Below are 24857 nucleotides of genomic sequence, written 5' to 3' on the forward strand. Positions count from 1 at the left end.
CCGTGCTAACTTTTAAAATATTTCTGGTCTAACATGGCAACAGGTGCTGGACACTGCGTTCAAACCCAGTTTGGGGCATATCAATGACATAGTCTGAGTCCCAGGTGCGTGTGCAGACACACAAAGTTACCAAGAGGTCCTTTTATGGGGGGCACTGTGTGTCAGGCCTGCCATTCCCAAAATGACTTCAGATTTGCATTCCTGGAGCCCAGTCAGTCCTACTAGTTGATGAGACAATATGGGTATGCATCGGATGTTACAGCACTTAGACAAACCATCTTTTTAAAAATAGCCTTGTCTCAATCTTAACTCTGGGGGAGTTAGCACTCCTCCATAGTGCTTTGATTTCCTTGTGTGGAAGGGGCTACCCAAAGGTATTATTATTACTGAACCCAGGCATACTGTTACCTCGCTTATCTAAAAGTGCCCTCAGGATACAGTGCTGGGTGCATTCAAATGTACAGATAGATTAGACAGAAAAGGAACCCTGGCTATGTTTGTCAATATCATCGGTTAACGAAGATAGATAAACCCCTGTTCACAAATTGCAAAGACAGTCCAGTGAAATAACTAAACCGAAATACATCACTTGGCAAAGTCAAAATGTATCCAAAGAATTTGGAAAAAGCACCATCTGTTTATTTTTAAACACTGCTGTATGAGTGTGTGTTTCTGTTGTTACTTTATAGTACATGCCAGGATTTGGTAATGAATGTGTCTCTGAAGATCCACGCTGCCCTGGAGCTTTACCAGAAGGACAGGTACTGATTTATTTGTGTTTGTTTTTAATAGTGTGGAGTGGCGTGAGCACCTGTTCCTCTGCTATTTTGAGTCTCAAGACACTATCATGAATCTCAAGCCTCCCGCTACAGAAATGCTTAGTAGCCTTCTGTTTGTGGTATTAGAACTGGTGCATTAGTAAGAGATACAGTTAAGGATGTCTATTCAAACTTCCTATTTTCAGTCATTCATAACTTTCCAAAGTTTTCACCGTTGGGGCTGAAATTTCCAGGCTTGGTCTCTATCCAAGAGTGATTTTTTGGGGAGGAAATTGGAATAAAAATAGTTCAACTGTGCTTCAGAATGAAGAGAGGGGAGAAAAACATTTTCCTCGTTATAAAAAGAATTCATGTGACTTTTTCTGTCAGCTCTAGCACTGATGTGGATTGGGATAAAAGCTTGAAGTCTGACAGAGAAATAGCCCTGCAGGGGAAGGCTTCCAGTCAAACCTGATTTTGATTAGGCTGAGTTATAGTCTTTGATAGGGCAGTGTCTCCTTTCTAGGGACGAGGGCAAGGTGCAATTAGCTAGTCGTGAGTCAAGAGGTTCGTTGCAAAAATGTTAAAAGTTAATACAATAGAATAATTTATTTCTAAATATGTTAGCTTTACAAAAATTTGTTTGATTCTTTTTTTTTTTTTTAAATAAGGGCCCGCAGGCCTCACTTACTCTCACTATCCAACTTGCTGAAATAAGAGCAAGTCATGGGTCCAAATCTCATTTCGTTTACACCAGAATAAATCCACTAAGCCTGATTCTCCACTGCCTTGCTTGTTGTGTAATCACTTTCACTCAGGCAGAGAAGGTGTCAAACCTACCCACAGCAGGATGGTAGCATTTTATCCCTGCTTTGCACTCTGTAAAGATGTAAATGCACAATGTGCAGAATGGTGGAGAATCAGGCCCTGGAGCATAAACTGTACAGGTAGAGTTAAAGGTTGTGTAGGTCAGTGGTTTTCAACCTGTAGTTTGCAGACTCCCAGGGGTCCGCAGACTATGTCTAAGATTCCCAAAGGGGTCTGCACTTCCATTTGAAATGTTTAGGGGTCTGCATATGAAAAAAGGTTGAAAACCACTGGAGTAGAGAATCTCAGCTTTGGCATTTCCTGACATTAGAAGGCTTCCCCTAATGCCATTGTGTTTTGCCTGGAATGTATACTGTAGACTGTTAAACACAAGTCAGGGGATGGGTTAAATGCAGTCTAGTAGTCCCCCTCCCCCCACAATGCAGCCTACAGGTCTCAACATGCAGTGCTCCAACTTGATGCCTGGCCTGCTCATTGCATGCAGGGACCTGTAATCTCCAAGGGATGCTCTATTCAAAATGAGGGCAACGGCAGTCTGCAACAGTTTGTGCAAATAAGATGCAGCCTCAGACTCCTGGTTGTCTATGCAGAATCCTCAGTTGGGCAAAGTTTGGTTGCACCTGACAATATACAGTGTCAAAAGAGTTAATACAAGGTTTGAGAATGAGTAAAAAGTCCCAAGTCCCAAAGGTGGATCTCCTCCCCTCTGCAGTATTTATAAAGTTGACATCTGCAGTCACGCTAGCTAAGATAAAAACTGCAAGGGCTATTGATCCCTTGCTTCGCAGCATACCATACTCACAAGGTGAGGTTTAAGGACTGAAGAACTAGGTGCATGATAAAGGCTTTACATCTTACTCTCACACACCTGTCACTGGATGCTGTCAAGGCAGAATGTGAGACTGCATGGACCACTGGTCTATTGTGGTACAGCAAAGTGGCAGGATACTGGGCTAGCTGCAGATGGACTATAGGTCTGAATAGCAGGTAGCTGGAGATACCAACCAAGATGGCTTGTTTGTTTCACTAGGGCAGTTATCTGGGTGCCTTTGTTTCGCACTAAGTTCACGACAAATAGATATTTGTCTAATTAGATGAAAACCTTTAGCCCCTTTCCTTGAAGAACAAATCTTTTATTCATAAACTCATTGGAACTGTTTAACTCCCCAGCAACCAGAACCAAGGGAAATGCAGAGCAAAGTGGGGGAGTTTTCACCCAGCTGAATAGTTGAACTGATTGTTCTGAAACCCTACACAAATGCAAAGAATTCCACCAAAGCCACCTCGGGGAACTAACCCCATTAGCATCCGGAGGCACTTGTCCCATTTGTAATGTCTGCTGTATGGATCCTTTCTTCGGTGAGGGGTACTATAGTTAGGGGATCCAGGGCAGTGAGGGAGGGAAGTATATATTCACTGTGCAGTGAATGTACATTTACATACATTTGCTGCAACTTCTCTAGGGCTAGGGTTCTTTAGCAGCACTTTGCAGACAATGCAACTTTCTCACCAAGAGCCAGGTAAATATAAAACATGGGACAGGAAATCCCAGTTCCGGGATCCTAATCAGCCTCTCTAATGATAAAACAAATGTGCTTGATGACCTGAGGGATGTTTTGGTTGCTTTATTGGTTCTTTTCCTTTGACAGCCCCCATAAGTGTTGCCCCATATTGGTTGTACTAGAACTTGGTGTATTTCCTAGCCACTTCTGTTGATTCCTTAGAGCACTGTGTAAGCTCCCATGTATAGGGAAATTGATCTCAGAGGCTGGCTGATACGCATCGTATCTCTAACCAAATGAGAGCTGGAGACACCATGCAGAAATCATCACTGGTTAATCCTGTTATCAGCGAGCAGATGGTGAGACCATTGACAAGGTCCATACCATTCCAAGCGAGTGGCCCAGGCTCCACACCACCTAGTGGAATTGGGATGACAGGTCCATCATTTCATCTTCTTTGTGGCGATGAAACTAATGCTAATACTTGTGCGATCGTCTTTAACCAGTTTCCATCATTTTCTCTTTTGGTTTAGAATAACCCTCAGGTCTGCCCATACGGTCTGTATGCAGAACAGCTCTCGGGCTCCGCCTTCACCTGCCCTAGGTCCACCAATAAGAGAAGGTACCGTGACACTGCGCTGTGACAGCCATGATATATTGCTGTGTGCAGGAAGCAGGCAGGTGGTGAGAGCTGACTGTACATACTCAGTATTTCCTGAGCTTGTAAACAACTCCACTGCTGGGACTGGGGTGGGCAACTGCAAGGGTGCATGGGAAAGGGGATGACTCATTGTTTCTGCATGGAAATGTCCTTGTTGGGAATTTTCCATTTCCCAAGGAAGGGCTCCTTCCCCCCACCGAAACTGCCGTGAGCAACCTAAACAAGGCAGAGGCCTTTGGCATCCCTGTTTGTTGCCTTCCTGATTATCTCTGGCTACCTGCCTGGTTAAAAACCCATCTCCCGGCTTAGCCCATTTCCCGTGTGCATGCTAGTTCAGGCACCAGGTGTAGAGGAGGGAGGCTCAGGAAATGGCATAGCAGACAGAAAGGAAGTAGAGTGCAGATCCATTTATTCAAAGGTTCAGGACCTTGGCCGTGGGCTATATCAGGGCTTCATAGGAAGGGAGGGGCAGCCTGCTCACCTGTGGCAGAAAGAGGGGCTCAAACTCAAACCCCAGGCCTGACTATCTCTGGAGTGTTCAAAATGCAAACTCGGATGAGGCTCTTGAGCTCCTCTCTAGCGAAATGGGCATGCTCTGAGCTCCCCCCCCCCCCCCTTTGCACAGTAAAGAGCAGGCCCGGTGACTTTTCAGAATGGCCAGCTTGAAAGGGACTGCGCTTGAGGAGAGAAATTAGGAGGTGAAACAATCTCAGGAGCCAGAACCGCACTTTGGTTTCCTGGAGTTTGCACTGAGACCAGTTTGCACTGAAATTCCCATGCTGCATTTACCCTCTAAACCCTTGTTTCTTCAGGGGAGCTGGGGTGTGTTTCCCCTTTCGCTGCTATGGAGCCAAGACTGTGTTTCTAGAGGGGAGGGAGCAGCACTAATTCAATATGTTCCCTGGGCAGGCTAGGAATGCTGGGCTGAGCTGAGGGGGCTGGGAGCTCATGCAAGGCATTTCTCTGGATGGCAGACTGGGTCGCAGAGCATGTTGCACCTGCCTTGCCTTGGCTGTGGCGGTTCTGGATGCACTGCATTCTACATGAGGTGTGGCTGTTTCTGCTCAGCACAGGGTGAAATGATGCATTGCCAGAGGATCAGTGACCCAAACAAACAGTTTCTGGAGCACATTCTGCTGCAAACAAAGGCTCTGGGGAAAGTAAATCAAGCCATTCAGTTACATCCTAATCAGCAAAGCCTGTGGCTTTGGGCTGGGATCTCATTAGGTTCCATAAAGTAGTCAGGGACACATCTGGCTAGTGCTTGGACAGAGGCCTCTGGAGAAAACTCACACGGATTCAAGAACTGCTGTTGGTGGAACAGTAAGTGATAGATGACTCGGTGTGGAGTTAGGGAGTGCCATCTTTCTCTTACCTGGGTTGTAGGCCAACCTCCCCTCCCATCCATGCAGAAACTCTCCGACCTGGGTTTGTAGGTACTGCAAACCCAGGCTAGCTGACCCAACTGGGATGGGTGGGTGAGGATTAGAACCCAGGTTTTGCTTTCACTCTGGCTACAACCCAGGATATAGGTCAAATCACTCAAGTGTTGATAGTCCTCCAGTGCCTTCCCACAGTTCCCCATGATGTGTAGACAAGTTTTCCTGCAACTGACACAATGGACGAGGAAACAGTCCTAGAGCATCTCAGCACCCAGAACCATGGGCTATGCCCCCAGACAAACACAAGCAGGTGGGGAAACAGTGAGGACACAGGAACAGGGGAAGGGCTTTGCAGTGTGCGTCTCACACCCAGGCGAGGCTAATCCTGGTGCCAGTCATCCCATTTAACTGGGCAGTGAAGAGACACCCTCAGTTAGATACTATGTTCTTCACTGCCTGCTGTAAACTGTTGTGCAGTGTTGCTGTGTGCTGTTTAACAGCTGCTGGATTCAACCCCAGATATGGCTGCATTTCCCTGAGAGATAAGGTTATCCATAGTCATGTGTCTGTATGTAATTATGGTCCATAAAGTACTTTGGGATCTATATACCTAGGAGGTCTAACTGGTGAATTAACACACTTGATCTCATTGAAAATTTCATAGGTGCTGTCAAGAGCCCAGAAACAGCTATTTGGAGAGTCTGGGCTTGGACTCTGTAGGCATCCATGGCCATCCGTCCCCATCAGTTTCAGAGGGAGGCCACACCACCTTGCTACTGTGTGTCTGTAAAGGCAGTGCTCAGTGGGGAATTAGCAGTCTCAGGGCTCTGGCCGTCTAGGCAGGGCAGAGCTAGGGTGACCATACATCCTGTTCTGGCTGGGACAGTTCCTTTTTTAAGCCCTGTCCCGGCCATCCTGACTTTTCTAGCAACAGTGGGCATTTGTCCCCTTTGCTCTTGCCAACTTGATCAGTGGGGTGTGGAGACAGGGCTCGAGTTGGGGGGCAGGCAGGTCTCAGGTAAGCAGCGACACCAGCCCCGGCCTCACACTGGGGGCAGACAGGGCTTGAGTGAGCAATGGTGCCAGCCCCGCATGGGGAGGGAAGGGACAGGCGAGTGGTTCAGGCTAGCCCCAGCGGTGTCCCGTTTTCCCTTTGGGAAATATGGTCACTCTAGGCAGAGTGATAAACAGTCTAAGGGGCTCTGGGAAATAAGCAATCTTTTGCCTGGCCATCTGGCTTAAGCAGACAGCAAACTAATGCAGGCCTCTTGGCCTAAGGTAGGTAGGTGGCCACCTTGGGGTGGGCAGCCACAGGGGGTAGGGGGACCTGGGCCCATCCTGCTCCACCGGGTCCCAGCTCAGGGCCCTAGCAGTGGCAGATGGTTCTTACATTGTGTAGCGGGGATCACACCAATACACACTGACCTGAATTCTGGCAACTCAATCAGACTATTGTCTGGTGTCCCTGGGCTACTTCCTACACCCCCTTCTGAATGTACCTCCATCTCCCCAGGGCACGCGGCCAGCAGCAGTCCCAGTAGCTCCTCTCGTCCTCAGCATGGCAGAGCTCTGTCTCAGGCACTGAGCTCAGCAGTGGGCAAGCGACATCTGCTTCCTTCGCTGGCTCTCCCACAAGTGAACTGCGGGGCCTGCCTTTTAAACATCCTGTCCTGCCCCCCTGCTTGTGGTGGAGGGCGTGGTTTGCCCTGACTCTGCCCACCAGGGGGTGGAGTGTGCTTCCTCCTCGTCCGTCTGGGCGGGAGGCCACACCCCTTTGTTAGAGTCTCACTGGTGTTTTCCTTCTCTATAGCTGGCTGTACAGAATTCTACCCTCTGTCTGTCACAAGCCCTTTAAACCCATGGATCAGGGCCTCCTGACACACAACTGGGATGAAGCTGAGCCTGAACCGAACCAGGTAACCAGATATGAAGAGAGGGGACATCAGTAAATGGAAACTTTATGATTGCATTCGTTGGCAGCCTCTCCATGCCTAAAGCACAATGGGAACTGCACTTTTACAATGTATGTTTGCATTTGTCCTCCTCTTTTATGGCCTTGCCAACATCTTTATAATCATCATTTCCTCTCCCCACCAGCCACACAGCAATTGGTTGTGCTAATCTGCCTCTTTCCTCCTGCCACCTGTACCTCTCTGTGTTCTTCTATTCATTGGCTCTGGCTTTTCTCGGGTTTTCTCCTCGATGCATCATCATTAGCTAATTTCCAGCCATCCAGCTGCCCCACTATCTGTCTCAATATTCTCCCAGCTGTGTTGGAATGTTTTCCAATTACTTGCCAGACAGGATCATATTTATGTGTCTTTGTTTGCCAATCCTTCCTAGCTGAAGCTGTGATGGTTTCTGTTATAGCCTCATCCACCCCTGATCCCCTTTCACAAACAGAACTTAAGGTGCTGATTATTATTTATTAATATCGGTACCTCTGAGGTGCCCATCCCTGAAGTATCTGAAGCTATTTACTTACATTACGTCGGTTCCCCAAAGGAAGAGTGCCAAAACTGCCATTGCCGCTCTCACAGCTTAAAGCCACAGGAATCAGACCTAGGAGAGTGATTTCCTAGAACTCAGAGCGGGAGCAATTTTTCCACTTACATCTTAGGAGGAGGAGAAAGAAAAGAGAGGAGATTCCTTTTTTCTGACAAGGAGAGTGTCTCGTTATCACTATGGCTCTTTCTGTAGCAGTGGTTTTCCAAGCGGGGGGCAGCCCGAGATGGATCATGGGGGGGTGCAGAGCAGGGGACAGAGCCGGTCCAGCTCCACGTTCCCTAGAGACGGAAGCAGCTGCTGCCCACCTCCTGCCGCAGCAGCAGCCCCCTGCGCGCCCGGGCACGCTCCCCGCACTGCTGCTGCCTTTGTGCTGCTGCTGCAGCTGCTGCCCCCGCTTCCTGCGCTGCTGCCGGTGCTCCCTGCTCCCCGCGTTGCTGCTGCTGCACTCCCTGCTTCCTGCACTGTAGGCCCTGGTTTTTTCCTGAAAGGAGGGGGTTTGGGGGAAGAAGGGGTGCGATTGTTAGGGCCTACAGCACGGGAAGCACCCCCCTAACAATCCCATTCCCCTTCCCCCGATCCCTCCCTTTCAGGAAAAAAACAGGGCCTACAGCGCAGGAAGCACCCCTCTTTTTTTCTGAAAGTGCCCCCCCCTTTCAGAAGGGGGAAAGGGGGGCACGATTCAGGGGAAGGGAGGGCGCTATTGTTAGACAAAAGTCCACCTGGGGAGGGGGAGGGCTTCATTTAAAAAGTTCTTTAAAGACTTCAAGGTACAGAGAATCCACCAGCAAGTGACCCGTGCCCCATGCTGCAGAGGAAGGCTCACTGTTCTATAGCACTTTAGTATCTGAGCATCTCTGGCGGCACTCCAGCTAACTGTACCAAGGGCTTCTGGGTACTGGGAGTCAAGAGGATAATGGTCCCTTCTGACCTTATAGTCTATGAGTGAGTCATCTAAGGACCTGATCCAAAGCTCACTGAAGTCAATGGAAGGCTTTTCCCTTTAGTGGGCTTCGGATCAGGGCTCAAGACAATAACCAACCATAACAAAGAACCAACCAACCAAATACAGCTCAAAGCCAGGCAGTAAACTAACATCTAGCGCAGGGTGTCAAACGCCTTTGGAGGAGGGAGCTGGATTCTATGTTGAAATATGGTCCATGGGCTGGCTATAATTTCAGGACTTTCTACTCCCCTTGTTCCATGCCGGACCTCCCACTAATTGTAGTGGAGGTTTGCAGAGATATCCAGGGGAGAATACAGCCTTGAGGTGGTAAATAAACATTATTACTTATTCAGTACTCTATTGTCACATTCAGTATCACACAATGAGAAAACAGGCTCCCCTTTATGCCACCTTCTCCTTCTGCTCGTTGTTCCTTTTCCTTTCCCATTTTCCTTTCTCTGTTTCTCCCCCTTTCCTATTTTTTGTGCCTCTTTTCTGTTCTTCCATCTGCATTTCCTTGCTGCACAGATGCGAGTTCCCAACCATCAAGGGTTTAAACTGATCAGCAGTGGCCTAATATCTGTTGACAATGAAGTATCATCATTGCCCTTAGAACTGTTACTCCCAATGAGGTGAATAGTGGGCAGGGAAGTTCAGACCTCTGTGTCACTGCTCCAGGCTGTCTGCAGACTCAGGCAGACGTGTCATCACTTTGCATTTACACATGGTTCACAGTTAGGAGGTTATCACTGCAGCAGTGAGGCCTAGCCACTTACTTTTTTTTTTTTTTTTAAATGAAAGCTTAGAGTATCCACAACCTGATTGTTTCATGCTGCTCACAGAATACATCAGGAGCGCCAGATCTGGTCTGTAGACCATATATTTGACACCTCTGACCTAAACTGGTAGCTCCTTCAGAAATCCCTCCCTGTCTGACATCTAAATATCTCCACCCCCAGAAACCCCTTTTTTTGGGCAGCCAAAGTCTCTGTGTGTCGTGCCCCTTGGGATGTGGCTGCATGGCAACAAACATGCTGAAGATTCATCCACATGCTCTCAAGGAAGAGCCTTGTATCCAGTGATGTGGGCTATTGTATGACTCCTCACTCCCTTTCAGTCAGCTATTGCATCATGTGTAGATCTCTTGCCAGTTTGGTCTGTTAGCTCACTCTTTACCCTGCTTGTGTATCATATCCATTGTTATTATTACTATTAATAATAATGATGATGAATAATAAATAACCCTTTGCTCTTCTCCAACCCCCTTCTGTCCCTGGATCTAAAAGTATCAGTGAAATAAGCCCCACCCCTTCTGTGAAGCAGATAAATATCATCCTCATTTCACAGATGGGGGAACAAAGGTAAAGAGCGAGGTAGTGAATTGCGTAACGTCACACAGGCAGCCTGTGAACCTGTACCTCCTATCGCTGAGCGCTGTGTTTTAACCACTAGACCATCCTTCCTCCCTCCCCATATGTCAGTCCATCCATCCACACTTTCTTTAAACTGCCCCTGCCACTTAAAAAAAATCAGACTTATTTGGTACAAGTGAAAGGCAATCCATAAGTATTTCACTCAAATCTTTTTCATTTATACTTTCTTTATCCATAATATTACCTTTATATATATATATACAGGATATAGATGTATCCTGTAACACAAAGACATACACTGCTTACTTTCCTGTGTTCAGTAGAAGACTCAGCCAGGAGCAAGAGCTGCTGGCCGACCCGATCCAGCAGTGGTGTACCGAGGGGGGTAGAGGGGCCAGGCCCCTGGGTCCTGGCCTATGGGGGGACGCCAGACCAGCCCTTCATGACGTGCATTGGACGGGGGGCACCAGCCCTTCCAGTGCCCCTCGTCCCCTGTACATCGTAAAGGGCTGGCCCGGCGCCCACCTTCCTTCCCCCGTCCACCCCCTCAACTGGGGGGATGAGGCCTCCACCATCCGAGCCGGTGCTGGGCTGGAGTGGCGGGTAAGTGCAGGATGGGGGCTGAACCAAGCCTGCATTTGTGCCTCCCCTCAGCCTCACTCCCTTCCCCCTCCCCCCCACAGGTACAGACACCCCATCCCCGGGGCAGCTGAGAGGCGATGCTGGGACCCCTCCTGCCCTGCGTGGGGGGTGGGAGGAGGGCACAAATGCAGGCTTGGCCCCCAGGTGCTGAAGACCCACGGTATGCCACTGCAACCCAGCAGGCCATGCCAGGGCTTGAACTGCAGGACTTCTTTGGAAGCAGATGGCTTCAGAGAACAGAGCAATTATCTGCCGATATCAGTGGCAAGCCTGGTGTGTAGCTGATTAATAAGTGATGAACTCCTGCACTGTTTCACTCACAGATGCATCTGGCGTAGCCCAGTACACCACCACTTTCCTTTCCTCCTAAGGTTAATCTTCAAGGAGACTCTGACAAGTCATTTAGGCTCAAAATTGAGCTTTTGGTGTTTTTAAATGTTACAAAATGTTACATGATTTAAAAAGAACTGTCAGCAGAGGGCCTGTCTCCGCCCTCAGTTCCACCGGTGCTAATCAGGAGTAACTCCGTTAAAACCAATACACTTACACTGGAGTAAACTTTGAGGACATACCCAGGGGTCTCAACAGGCATGTAGTTGGGTGGCTAGTTGGTAGGGTGACTAGTTAGCAAGTGTAAAAAAATCGGGACGGGGGTGGGGGATAATGGGCACCTATATAAGAAAAAGCCCTGAATATCGGGACTGTCCCTATGAAATTGGGACATCTGGTCACCATACCTGAGTCACCACCCAGGATACCTCAGCGACACCACTATTTTTACTGCACTAACTCGAGCAGAGGTAGCTCAGGTACATCTGTGCAAGCTGCGAATCCCACATCCCAGCTCCGACGTAGACATACCCTCAGTGTCACTGAGATCAGAATCGGGGTCCAAGGCTTTTTGGTTGTAGGTGTGGAGGGCATTGAAACTTTTCTTCCCAATGCTGGGAACCTGGGTTCATGCCTGACAACCAGAGAGCGAAACTGACTCTGCCATTCCACATAATATATACTTCTTGAGCACCTTCTGGGTGAGCAACTCCAAGTGCTTTACAGCCGGCAGTTCTCTTAGTCTGCAGCACTCCTGTGATGCAGGAATCTTTAAGCCTTTCTGAGAGAGAGGGAAACTGAGGCACAGAGAAAGGGCGTGAGTAGCCCAGGATCACGCAGCAAGTGAATGACCGTGTGCTGAGCAGAGCACGCAAATGAAACAAGCAGCAGCAGTGGTGACAAGTCAGTTAATCTGAAATTCTTTGCATGTCAGGAGGTGTTAGTAACACAGGGAAAGATGGTAAGAAAACTGGTTTGCAAACTAATATTTTTAAAATCCCTTGTGAACAAAAAGCCCCCCCAAAAGATAAAATACCTAGCAGAGAGCAGGGTGGGAGCAAGAAGGGCTCTCCAGTCTTTTTTGCTGGGATTGTTCATATTAGAGTGACTGGCATTTCCTTCCTCACTTTGTGTTTGCTTGATTCTAGCTGAGATGGAAGCCTTTTGAGATCCCAAGAGCCTCTGAAAAGAAACTGGACTTTGTGAGCGTAAGTTAAGCAGCTGGACCATCCTGGGGCATTTCCCCTCTTTGTAGGGTTTAGTAGAGCAGATAGTAATGCTGGAAAGTTTACAGAGTCAGCTTACAGAGGGGGAAACTGAGGCACAGAGAGGCCCACTGACTTGCCCAAGTTCGGAATAGAACCCAGGAGTCTTACTCTTACTACTAGACTGTATAATGGCAATAAACAGAGTCCGGGTGATGAGCAGCCGACCCTCGCATATAGGGCTATAATACCGATAAGTCGGAAGGGCTACTTGAAGCCATAGCTCCCTAAGTGAAATCAACCAGGCCGTAGAGTTCCCTACCCTCCCAAGCTGGGCCTGACTTCAGAACTGCAGAGTGAGAGATTTGCTGCTCCCTTGGGATAGGCAGAGGAGTTCACTCCACCTAAGCCCAGCCCCATTCCTCTTACAGCCTCCCTGGCAAATGCTGTGAGGAGGACAGGCCCCCGGGCTAGTTCCCCTCCTCAGGGAGCGGGTGTTCACCACTCACTACCTGCGACTACTGGGCTGGGTCTGTACATTCTGCCAGTTTTAGAAGCCCCAACTGTACCGGGCATTAGGGGGGGTGTCGTGTGCTGTTAGCCAATGGCCTGCTGCGTGTTTAGCTTTGAGTGATCTCCAAAGATCAGGGTCATTTTAAACAAAAGAAAATAACAGTCACGCGACAGGGAGCCCAGCCAGGAAAGCAAGGAGGATCTGTGCAAGGAGGAAGCCCAAGCAGCGTGGGGAGCCCCATCACTCAGAATGGAGGGATCTTGTCTCCACCCAGCTACCTGCTGCTCTTTCTATTGCAGTGTGTTTTTTCTCCTAGGGGTTGCACACATTGTGCGGAGCTGGGGAGCCCAAGTCACGCAACGGGATTGCCATCCACATCTTCACCTGTAACACCTCCATGATTAATAGGTCAGAGACTATTAGGTTTGAGGCTAAGATTTTCCAGGGCTGTTAGTTTGCAAGGGTGTGTGACAACCAACCTGACAACATCTGTAATTCATTCAGCGGCTCACTGAGAGCACAGACAACAGAGCAGCTATTTTGCAAACAGCGCTGCCTAGATGGTCCCCTAAATTCATGTGCATACAACCAGAGTACTTAGATACTATGGTGATGAGCACTATAGAAAGCCCTAAACTTGACAGACAGATTGCGCTGCTTTGGGGAAACCTTGTGCAAAGGGATGGGATGCACACAGATTGGCAGGGAGGTGGGAATGGTGAAGGGTTGGGGCTGCAGAGATAAGAGGTGCTTGTCAGCAGGGTGCATAGATCCTCATCCCAGAGACCAAGCTCACCCGTAGTGGTTAATAATGCTTAGTACTTATATCGCACCTGACAGATGTTAACGGGCTTCACAACAATTCTGTCAGGTGGATTAGCATCATAATCTCCATTGTACAGATGGGGAAATGGAGGCTCAGAGAGGGGAAGCGACTTGCCCAAGGTCACAGTGGAAAGCCATTGGCAGAGGCAGGACTAGACCTCAGGAGTTCCTGGTTCCTAGTCCTGTGCTTTGTGCATTAGATCACGCTGCCTCCTGCATGCCTGTGTGTGCTGAGTCTCCATCTGCCCTGTGATCTGGGCTCCCTACGTCGCTTCCATTGGCATCACTTACAACCTACCTGCTCAAGAGGCGCTCATATTACAGCTGTAGCACATCTGTGCCTGTGCTCTTTTTTTTCTTCAGGTGTCTTTACAATTCAGATGGTGACTTCCTGATTGGTGAGTTACTGATCTGATTTCTGTTCCTCCCCCACCCATTGCTAATCTCTGTCACCATCAGCCCTCTTCTCTGTTTCTCCCAACATCTCATTTGTTCTTCATGCTGGGAAGGTTTGGACTGTGGTCAGTGATCGGCATCACACCTGGACCATTCAAAATTAGGTGGTTGGGCAATGGTTGAGTTGCTTCCCACATTTGGCTTCTCTCTCTGAGCCCAGGATTGTAAGTCTCTTTTTTAACAGGACCCAGATTCCTTGGCTAGCTAGTCAGTGCCTGCTTCTTGGTGCTTTGGATCTGTAATGCTATTATGGGAATCCTATTCTTAGGCATATTATAAAAGCCCTTGAGGTTTTCTGGAAACTATAAACCCTGGGATTGATAGACAGCTCACAACTTTGCTTCAGTCCAGGACGAGCGGGTCTATGATAGGGGAGCTGTGTTCCTCAGTTCTACCACCCTGAGGTGTCCAAACTTTGCAACAGTAAGTGTTGCATTGGCACTTGAAAGGCATGCATATTTAAATGCTTTATTTTACCAAAAATAAATGCATGTGACTCTGATATTAGTTTGTATCTTTCTTGATTGATGAAGAGAATTGACTTGGTGACTGAACTCACTCACCAGCAAAAACCAAAAAAAATCAAACTGCAGTTGCTCAGCTCTCTCCCCACTCTCAGGTGAAAGGGTGATCCCACCGGCGGGAGAGCAGTGAGGAGCACAGCTGCACTGCTGCAGCCTGGTCTGCAGATACAGTGGTCAGTCTGGCATCATTCATCAGCAGTTGCTTCTTTGACCAACAAAAGAATGTGTCTCTGTACTTTTTTCTGTCTGGGCCGTTTCTTTTCCTGTGACATTCTTCTGCTTCCGTTCGCTGCTTATAGAAAACACTTCCCCCTAGGCCCGGGTGCGAGGTTGATGGTGGGGTCAGGAAGGACAGAGTGCGCCCACAGCTAAGAGAAGCAGGAGCCTTTCTAGGAGGCGGGTAGCATACAGCGGAGAAGAATGAATGTGCAGATTGAAGCTTCTAAACTGTGATATTTGGTGACAGGAAAGCCATTCGGTTACTCAATATCTGCTGCTTATGCTTCCTTCCCACAGTACCACAGCAAGGGAAGTTGCTAATCACCACTGAGTTTGGCAAATTGCTGGTGGAGCCCAATGAGATCTGTGTCATTCAGGTGAGGACTAGGCAGGATTCCACCTGCTGTGGCTTGTTTTTGAAGGGAACCTGATCTTGAAACCTGCTGATATTGAAACCTCCTGCTGATATTGAAGCAGTGAGTTTTGCTCAGCCTCAGTCGAACCCCAGAGAGCTGGACTAACTGTGGGGAACCTAAACTTTGGGCAGCAGAGGCTGCATTAGGAACTTGCCACAAACCCCAGAGCTGACTTAATCTGTGTACAGTGCACCAATCACGGCCACCTTCATCTTTAATCAAGAAGCATACAGTGTGGCGCAGCTGCTTGGATCCAAGTCTGAGCATTGCATGCTGGGATGGTAAGTCTCAGCAAGCCGTGCCGCCATGTTCAACTTGAGGGCAGCCTGGGGGCTACCTTGTTGTAGTCAGGGGGCTGCACTTGGCCCAGAAGCTGCACGTTGACCACCTCTGCATGAACCTCTTGTTGGCTGGTAACAACTATCCTGACGTGCTCTTGGTATCTACTTTTATTCTTTCCTGCCTAGCAAGGGATGCGTTTCAGTGTGGAGGTCTTTGGAGAAACCAGGGGCTACATCCTGGAGGTGTATGGCGTGCATTTCGAGCTACCAGACCTGGGACCCATCGGTAAAGATTCACCATCAAGTTTTTAATGGATTCCAAGGGGCCAGAGTGCTATAAGAGCAAGGGACTTTGAACCAAAATCCTTTCCTCCTTCCTCCCCAGACATCCCATTCACATGCGATACAGAAGGCCGGGTCCTCCCCTTCTTGTGGCAAACTCTGTTTTATGACATAGGAGGCCCCTCTGCTAAGAATGAATTTGAAGCCCCAATATGAGATGCTCATTATGAGCCCCGGAGATGCTCTTCAGTTGCTCCCTGGCAACTGGACACTATCATTTCACAGGGTAGCCCCCATTCCCAACGAAAAACCTGGAAGGCCGTTAGTTCCCTGATCCCTCTGGATTAGAGAAAGGGTTCTTTCCCCCACCCCCACTCTCTTCCCTCTGCTTGGTCATTCCATACATACTGGCTCTTGGCCTTTTAGATCTTTATAGATCTGCTTGTTTTTTAAACTCCTTCACATCTCCCATTTATGGACACTGGGCTAAACTCTGCTCTCAGCCACACCGGTGTATATCGGTCACTTCAGTGAACCAGTGCAGTTATTTTGGATTTACATTAGTGTAGCTGAGAGAAGAATTTAGCCTTGTGACTCTAGTTAGAAATTTAGGGCTAAATTTCTGAAGTTTCATGCACAAGAGAAGATGCATAAAATACGAGCATGCCTTCTGCACAGTCAGATTCTGGCATCTGTGTAAGACAAAAATTTGCACCTACAGTTTCGGTAACTAGCCATTTGTGCACCATTACTGTATCTGATTAGTATGTGTAAGTGCTTGTTGGTGCAAGTACACAAGGCCAAAAGTCCACATGATCTTCTGTAGTCAGAAAGGTATTGGCTTCCTCCACTTTGCCTTGTGTTCTTGAAGGACGGAGAATGAAGAGGAGAAGGTCTCAGATTTTCTTCCCCCATCTCCTCCTGTGGATGGGATGAGAACCTGAAAGGATTCTCCCAAAGAGGAAATTGCTGGGGGAACTGGAAATCATTAAATTGGGCAGGAAAGAAGCCAAGTCTCAAAAGTAGTCTTCTCTCTTAATTTCTGCACACAGATTCCCCCCTTCTTTCATGCTTTCAGCACATGGCCCTCCACACTCCAGTGCTAACCCACCCCATCCTTGGATGGCCTGTCTCTCCCCCAGTCTGTGATGGCAGAAATTAAAGCAGAGGGTGGAGTGCACCAAAGCCATAGATAACATCCTGCCACTTTTCCTCTGTTCCACTTTCTGATGCTGTGACACATCTCCTTGACCTGAAAATGTCAGTGTCACTCACAGTGCAATAAGTCAATAGCTTTAAAAGGTTTCTCTCACTGTAACTCCAGATTCCCTGGCCATCATCATTTGTGAGTTCAGCTGTGTTTTTCTAAGCCTTCTTTATCCCCTGAAAACTTATTTCCAACCACCCACTGTTGATGGATGAGGAGAATTCACTGCTCCCACTACAGTGTCCCTCCTGCTGCTGCTAAGATTTTCTTAATTTAAAAGATTTTCTTCAGATTTGGCTTGCTTTGTAGATTGCACTGAAACCGAAAACATAGCCTACATCTAAAGAAAATTGGTTCAGTAATTTTAAAATTATGAATGTTTAACCTAGCAAATCTGTCCTGAAAGAGGCGAGTTACCAAAAATGTTATATCAAGCCAAAACAAAACAAAAACCCTGGTTAGAAAGATTCCTCTGTATATGAATAAGTAGGTAACTTTAAATGCTCATAAATGCAAAAATACGAAACCGGCAATTGTTTGGCCAGAAACCACCAAAATGCCCTCTCCTGTGTGAAGTGTGCTCTGCAGATCCTTTGCCTTGTTCACTGCGTGCATTAGAGTCCTGAGATCCTGTGGAATGAGATTGAGTGATTCTTCGGCACCCTTCGCTGTAGCACTCCGGCTAGTATTATTTATACATTTATGCATATGTATTTGTAACAAGTTTTTTAATTAGTTAGCTTTTTTCAGAGACACCGCTGGAATTTTTGAGTCTCCAAGAGGTGGGGAATCTATATAACATTCACTTTTTGGAGAAAAGAAAATGACTGTACTTGCCTACAATTCTTCTTTTCAGGAGGTAGCAATTATAAGAGATCCTCTCCCACCAGCCACCCAGCTTCCCTCTGTAGAGCATGATGCTTTATATTTTATCTTGTTTAATTTCACTTTTCACTTGAAAACTGACAGCTGGAGGAAAGTACTGACTGTTAAATTTCAGCAGCAGGTAGTCATGCCTGGCACTTTTATCCAGGGAAGTCAGAGTACTGGGTAATAATAACAGTAATAATAATGAGAAGAAGAATGATTAGCACTCATATGGTGCTTTACACTTTGAAAATGCTCTACAGACATTAACTAATTCTTACAATACACCTAGAAGTAAGTAAGTATTATCCTCATTTTATTATTATTTTCCACACATCCAGAAATGTGCTAGTGCCTGATGACTTTCTAAATAATTTTCCCCAAGGTTATGCAACCAGTCAATGGCAGAGCCAGGAATAGAAAGTCCCTGATGTCCTGTTCCCTTCTGTCACCACCTAGATAACTCTCCCCAACTACTGAGAATGTGTAATAGCGTAGTAATCTGAGCTATGAGAGTTCTGTCTGAGACACATGATGGGAACATGGATTTAAATGCCTGGGTGTGTAGCAGTTACCCCTGTCTGAGAATAAGGATTACAGATAAATAGTTTTGTTTTGGCATAATAAACCTCTTTATGGAGCACAGTTAAGTACCCAAAAATACAGTGGTATAACCAGGTAAGGATAACAGTCCCTACTTCGTAAAAACATTACCCAGAAATCTTGCTTCCTTCTTTTTTTCGACCCTAGGGGCCAATGGTCTGGCTAACCCACGAGATTTCTTGGTGCCAGTTGCCTGGTATGAAGATCGCCAAGTACCAGGTGACTACACAGTGATCAACAAGTACCAGGGCAAGTTGTTTTCAGCCCAACAGGTAAGGAAATCAGAATCCTTTTGACAGAGAATGGATCATCCCGAAGCTCAGTTCGTTACAATGTGTGCCTATTGTAGGATGTCCTGTTTACCAGCATGGCAGGTAACTTTGGGGACCAATCCTTCTCCCACTGAGTTAAATGAAAGCAGGATTGAGCCCGCAGCTGGCTGGCACATTTCTCCCTGCGGCTAACATTATCTCTGTCCATAGTAAATGGTTCTTAAAGAATTGTTTGACTCTACAGTTAGTGATTCTTTGCAGCGAGGTGGTGATTTTTACCTCACTGCTTCCAAGTGCTATTCAGTGGCCTATGTGAGAAGACACGGGTGTGTTTTTGTGGGAGACCATTGGTCTAATGTCAGTGGATCGGTGTTCCCATCACAAAAAATGCCATTACAACTATTTCCTTGTGAGTCGTGAAGCCCACGAGTAAATGGGCCTTGGATACCAAACTCTCCTCTCATCACTAGAGATGGGGCAGGGCTGAGGCCCATTGGCAGGATGAGGCGAGGAGGAATGTGCCCTGCCACGGGCTGGGCAGAACCTGTTCTATGGGTAAACCGAGGGCTTCGGGTCTCCAGGTAGTCAGTCTGGCACCTTTGACTAACACTAAATTCCTTTTGAATTAAACAGCAGTGCCCTGTATGTTAGCAGCATGCTGGAGAGCTCTGTAGATAATCCTCTGCTGCTTTTGTTCTTCTCGATTTCATAGGATTTCTCCCCATTCAATGTGGTGGCCTGGCATGGGAACTACACACCATATAAATACAATCTGGATAACTTTATGGTCATCAATTCTGTTGCTTTTGACCATGCGGTAAGTTTTAAGGCTATCAATATAGGCATGTGTGAGGTGGAGCAATGCAACTGGAGCCTGTGAAATCTAAAGCCTGTGGGAACTGTAGTTGCTCAATACCTCTGAAAAATTAGGTCAATTAGGAGCCTAAATATAGATTTAGGAGCATAATCTAGGTACCTAAGTTTGAAAATTTTGGCCTAACTTCTCCCATGCCACACAACATGCCAGGGACAGCGAAGGAAATAGAATTTAGGACTCCTGACTCCCAGTCTCCTGCTTAAAGAACTGCAAGACGCTGCCACTCGTCTTCATCTCAGTCTTCTGCTCGCCACACCCCAAGGCCAATGTCAAATTCAACCTGAAACAAATGTCTGTAAGTCCTTGGAGTTGTGAGCCAAATCCTGCAATGGTGTCAATGGCAGTGTAAGTTACACAGCAGGTAACTGTTTGTCCTTCTCTAGTCCTCTGGGACTTCACTCATCCTCAAGGAATTTGCAAAGATAATCGCTAACAGTGCCAAGATTGCGTCAGCCAATTCCTGAAGGAACTTAGGATGAGTTTCATCAGCTCTTGCCAGCTTGAATACATCTAATGTATCTAAACATTTTTTAACCTGTCCTTTCTCTATTTCGGCTTGCATTTCTTCCCCCCTTCCATTTAATGTTGTGTTGAGTATCTGATCACCATTAACCTTTTTAGTGAAGACTGGAGCAAAATAGGCATTAAACATGTCAGCCTTCTTTATGTAATGAGTTATTAGCTCTCCTTCCCCCTAAGTAAAGGACCTACGCTTTTCTTTGTCTTTCTCTTGCTCCTAACGTACTTAAAGAACGTCTTCTTTTTGCCTTTTATGTTCCTTGCTAAATGTAATCCATTTTGTGCCTTAGCCTTTCTGATTTTGTCCCTACACACTTGTGATATTCTTTTGCTCTCATCCTTAGCTATTCATCCTTGTTTCCACTTTTTGTAGAATTTCTTTTGGATTTTTCAGGTCATTAAAGTGCTTCCAATGGAACTATATTGGCCTATTACTATTCTCCCTATCTTTCCTTCACCTCAGGATAGTTTGCAGTTATGTCTTTAATATTGTCTCTTTGAGAAACTTACTAATTCCTTTTTCCATTAAATTTTCTTCCCATGGGACCTTGCCTACCAGTTCTGAGTGTCTGTTAAAGTCTGCTTTTTTTTAAGTCCATTATCCCCTTGTTCTCCTGCTGTCGCTCTTTCCTTAGAATCATGAAATCTATCATTACAGGATCACTTTCACCCAAATTGCCTTCCACCTTCAGATTCACAACCAATATCTCCCTGTTGGTCAGAATCAAGTCTAAAATGGATGTTCCCCTGATGACTTCCTCCACCTTCTGAAACAAAAAGTTTTCCCCAATACGTTCCAGGAAATTTTGTGTTTTGCCATGTAAGAGGCACTGGGGGGCAGGGAGAGGAGCAGAGCTGCAGAGCCTTCCCTGAAGCCAGCGTCCCCCATGGGATGAGGAAGTGCTGCAGTGTTCTGGGTTCAGGACAGCCCCTCTTCCTCTCTTGCAGTCAGTGCTGCAGCCACATGAAGGACTGAGCAGGACCCAGACAACGTGGTGGAAGGTCAGGGGTGGCAGTGTGATTGCAATGGGAGAGACTAGAGTTGGGGCTCTTCTAGGCCAGCCAAATGAGGAAGCAGCCTGTCCCATCTCCTTCCTCCTATGCCCAGAATGGGATCCAGAACATGGGTGGCCTCATGCCAGCCAAGAAATCCCACTCACCCTCCGAACCACTGCTAAAATGTAGGTGGTGAAAGTGCTTCAGAGGGTCAGAGGCTGAATTGGCAGGTGTCACTCACCGAACAAAGTTGAGCTGACTGGTCTGAACTTGGCCATGTTTTGTGATTTGCCTTCCTGTTTGTTTTTTTTGTAGGACCCCTCTATTTTCACCGTCTTGACAGCCAAGTCATCCCGACCTGGAGTGGCACTTGCTGACTTTGTCATCTTCCCGCCCCGTTGGGGGGTAGCTAACAACACCTTCCGGCCACCTTATTACCACAGTATGTCTGCCATTTCTCAGTTACACTTGAGAAGGGGGTCAAACAAGCCAAGCTTCCTGTTCTCCACGGGAGCCCCAAGGAGGAAGATGCCTTTGCCTGCATCCCCTCTCGCAGCTAACATGGGCCACTTGCATTCAGACAGTCCTCCTTGGGGGAGGAGCCAAAGGAAAGCTGTTCCCATTTACAGTAGCTGTGGACAACGGTAAGGGAGGTGACTGGGGCCTTGTGACTACACACATACATCTATTGGTATTAGAGAAGCACCTCGATGCTCCCACAGAGGTTGGGTCTCCCTTGTGGCACTGTGCAAACACATATGAAGGGTACGTCTACATTGCAAGTGAAAGTGTGATTGTAGCAGGGGGAGTGGGAAGACCCACATCAGCTTTAACGTAGGTAGCACAGGTACCAGTAGTGGTTAGGCGTGAAGTCATGGTGACCCGGGCTTCAGTGCAGGCTAGCTGCCTTAGTACAATTCTACAGGGGATCCTGGCTATCTATTCAGGTTGCCAACTTGCATTGGAATCCGTGCCTCCATATCTTTCTGGCTATTTGTTACCTGCACTAACTAAATTAAAGCTAGAGTGGGTGTACCTACCCTAGCTGTAATTCCAGGTTTCTTTGCAGTGTAGATGTACCCTAGAGATAGTCCCTGCCTTGAAGTGCTTACTATCACAATGGAGAAGAGAGACAAAGGGCAGGAGAAAGGAAGTATTATCCCCATTTTACAGCTGGGGAACTGAGGCACTGAGCAGTGAAGTGTCTTGCTCAAGATCACACAGGAAGTCTGTATCAGAACTGGCACTGGACCCTAGATCTTCTGAGCTCCTCTCCAATGTCATAGCCACAAGGCCATCCTTCTTCACCACTTCATGTGTATCTAGTTGGAAAGTGGCGAGGTTGGTACCCCAGCAATATCTGGAGAGCTGACAGGCAAGATTAGGAACCAGTATCCTCAGTTTTGTTCCCAGTGACAGGTGACTACATCATGGAAGAAAAATACACCCCCCCCCACCACCACCACCACCATTGTTGGCTGGCCGTGAATAGGGGTCCAAGGACTGAATGCAACATAGAGATTCATTTCTCCCTCTGGCCCCAAGCAGTTAGCCTGCATGGACATGGGGGAAACACCTTGGTAGGGCAGAGTGTGGGGAAAGCCCAGCCTTGCTGCCCATGCTCTGCCCATAAATAAGAGGCCTCAGTCTCCAGGGGTGTCACCGCTGCACCTTTCATAACACTACGGTCACATAAAAAAGAATCAGACATTTATTGTGTTCACCTTAAACATTTTGTGTAATGATCATTTCCCCACCTTCCCACTCCCGCCATTACTTGGACTTCATTCGGAGGGACATCTGGGGGATTTTTTCTGGTAAAATCCAGGCCCCCTGACAGCACAGGGCACAGTTTTGCATCCGTCTGAATAAATCCCAGAGTCAAGTCCCTGGCCTGTTCTCCTGCTTTCCTTTCAAATAACAAAAGCAAGGGGAAATAGCTAGAGACTAATTACGCCAGGTCACCGTGAGTGCGTTTGTGAAACATTAAATTCATATTTGTTAGATTGTTTTTCACCTGTGGAATGGTAGGGTCTAAACTGGCTGTGTGAACACATTACAGTGGCTCAGGGAGGGCCCAGTCTTGCAAAGTGCTGTGCATCCTCAAATCCCATTGAAATCTCTGGTGCTCAGCACCACTGTGGCGGGATAATGGGTGTCAGCAGTTTTGGGCAAGACTAGCAGAAATGTCCCAATTCTGCCTTCTCATACGTGTTACATGGAATCTAGTTCTTTACCTGCAGAACTATTGTTGTCAGTTCTTCTTCTGTCCTGTCAAAAACCTGCATTCAGAGAACATGAAGGCTGCGCAGTTAGGTACTCAGATCATGAAGTGGCCAAGTTATATTCTTCAAGCAGTGTCCCTGTGGATGCGTCATTCCAGGCGCTAACACCTGGAGTGGAGCACCCACAGGGGACACATCTCGAAGAACCTGTTATTGCACAAGGTGAGTAACCCTCTAATTTCCCACACAACCTTAACTTTCCCCCATGTCTGAATGCATATAGAGGCTTTAATTACATGGGCATATGCTATTTCTCTGTCTTTGAAAGTATTTACATGACCCACATCCCTGTATTATCCAAATGTCTGAGAATCATGACTGTGTTTATCTTCCCAGCACCCCACTCAGGGAGGGAAGTGCTATTTCCCCATTTTACAGATAGGGAACTGAGACAGGGTAGAGTAAGTGACTTGCCTACAGTCACGCAGGAAGTCTGTGGATGAGCCAAGAATTGAACCTGACTCATTTCAGATCCCAACCCTTTGGCTTATCTTCTATACCAGCCTTCCTAGGATATTTTTACAGCCTTAGCTACGATTATGTATCATCTTGCACTTCTGTGTAATACTCTGTGCCTCCCAAACACAGTCCAGGAGCCATTGATATGAAAAATTATCAGTAAACTATTCTTGCACAAGATACTACAGATTACAAATGGGCAGTAGTGAACATTTGCTTGCATATACATCTTGCTAAATTAGTTTTGTAGTTAAGTGCTTCATCCTCTGAATTGCATTTAAGAAAGGGTGCACTGCTGATTAAAATGGATACACAGCTACAGCAATAGGGCTTGATCTTACAAACGTTTCTGGCCAAGTATAATGCTAACTACACATTGAGCAGACCCACTACAGTCAGATCTGTGAGGTGAGTGGGCACTACATGTGGCAGTTGTTTGCAGAATCGGGCCAAAAATAAACATACTTTAGGGAGAAGAGAACATACCTTAATACGAATTCAAGGGCCAAATTCAGCCGCTTTTACACACGAGTGGGAGCGTGTTCTATAAGATCTTACTGCATTGCTTTTGGTGGGACCATTACTCATCATGCGCAGCAGTGGCAAAATTTGGCCCATAATGATTAAAGATACATTGGACTTTTATGACCAAGAAAATTAAGTATAAAAGAATGAAACAATATTCCAAGACGTTACAGGACACATGTGGATCAGAGGTTGTACAAAAATGTGTAGCAACATGACCTAATGCATAAGGTATTGGAGTGGGTGACAGTAGGCCTGGGTTTTGTTCCTGGCTCTGTCACTGGCTTACTGTGCGGTCTCAGACAAGTTACTTCACAACTCTTTGCCCCAGTTTCCTCATTTGCAAACAAGGGATAATAATCATACCCCTCCTTTATTAAGTGCTTTGCGATCTATAAATAGTGCCTATAAATGCTAAGTAGTATTATGGGCTAGTCTACACAGTTTTAGTACCAATATAATTAAAGCAGTGCAACCCTCTAGTGTGGATGCAGTAATACTGGTTTATAGGTGCTTATATTGGTATGCAGTATGAGCTCCTTGCATACCTGCATCTAGATGAGCAGGTTGTACTGCTTTGACTATATCAGTATCTGAG

At 47.0% G+C, this 24857-nt stretch overlaps 1 protein-coding gene across 1 annotated transcript in view; it reads left to right on the plus strand.

The window, feature by feature from the left end:
* Nucleotides 1–24857, plus strand: part of HGD (homogentisate 1,2-dioxygenase) — a 47563-nt gene that overhangs the window by 18165 nt on the left and 4541 nt on the right. Inside the window, exons 4-14 of the mRNA XM_067545994.1 lie at nucleotides 690–761; nucleotides 3622–3710; nucleotides 6942–7047; nucleotides 12076–12135; nucleotides 12963–13054; nucleotides 13835–13869; nucleotides 14968–15047; nucleotides 15554–15653; nucleotides 18474–18598; nucleotides 19311–19415; nucleotides 21306–21432. Coding sequence (XP_067402095.1) covers nucleotides 690–761; nucleotides 3622–3710; nucleotides 6942–7047; nucleotides 12076–12135; nucleotides 12963–13054; nucleotides 13835–13869; nucleotides 14968–15047; nucleotides 15554–15653; nucleotides 18474–18598; nucleotides 19311–19415; nucleotides 21306–21432 — 991 coding nt within the window. The remainder of the gene's footprint in view (nucleotides 1–689; nucleotides 762–3621; nucleotides 3711–6941; nucleotides 7048–12075; nucleotides 12136–12962; nucleotides 13055–13834; nucleotides 13870–14967; nucleotides 15048–15553; nucleotides 15654–18473; nucleotides 18599–19310; nucleotides 19416–21305; nucleotides 21433–24857) is intronic.

Source organism: Emydura macquarii, unplaced genomic scaffold (genome assembly GCF_026122565.2).
Source record: "Emydura macquarii macquarii isolate MOO-44397 ecotype Brisbane River unplaced genomic scaffold, CSIRO-AGI_Emac_v2 contig_1119, whole genome shotgun sequence".
Classification (NCBI taxonomy): Eukaryota; Metazoa; Chordata; order Testudines; family Chelidae; genus Emydura; species Emydura macquarii.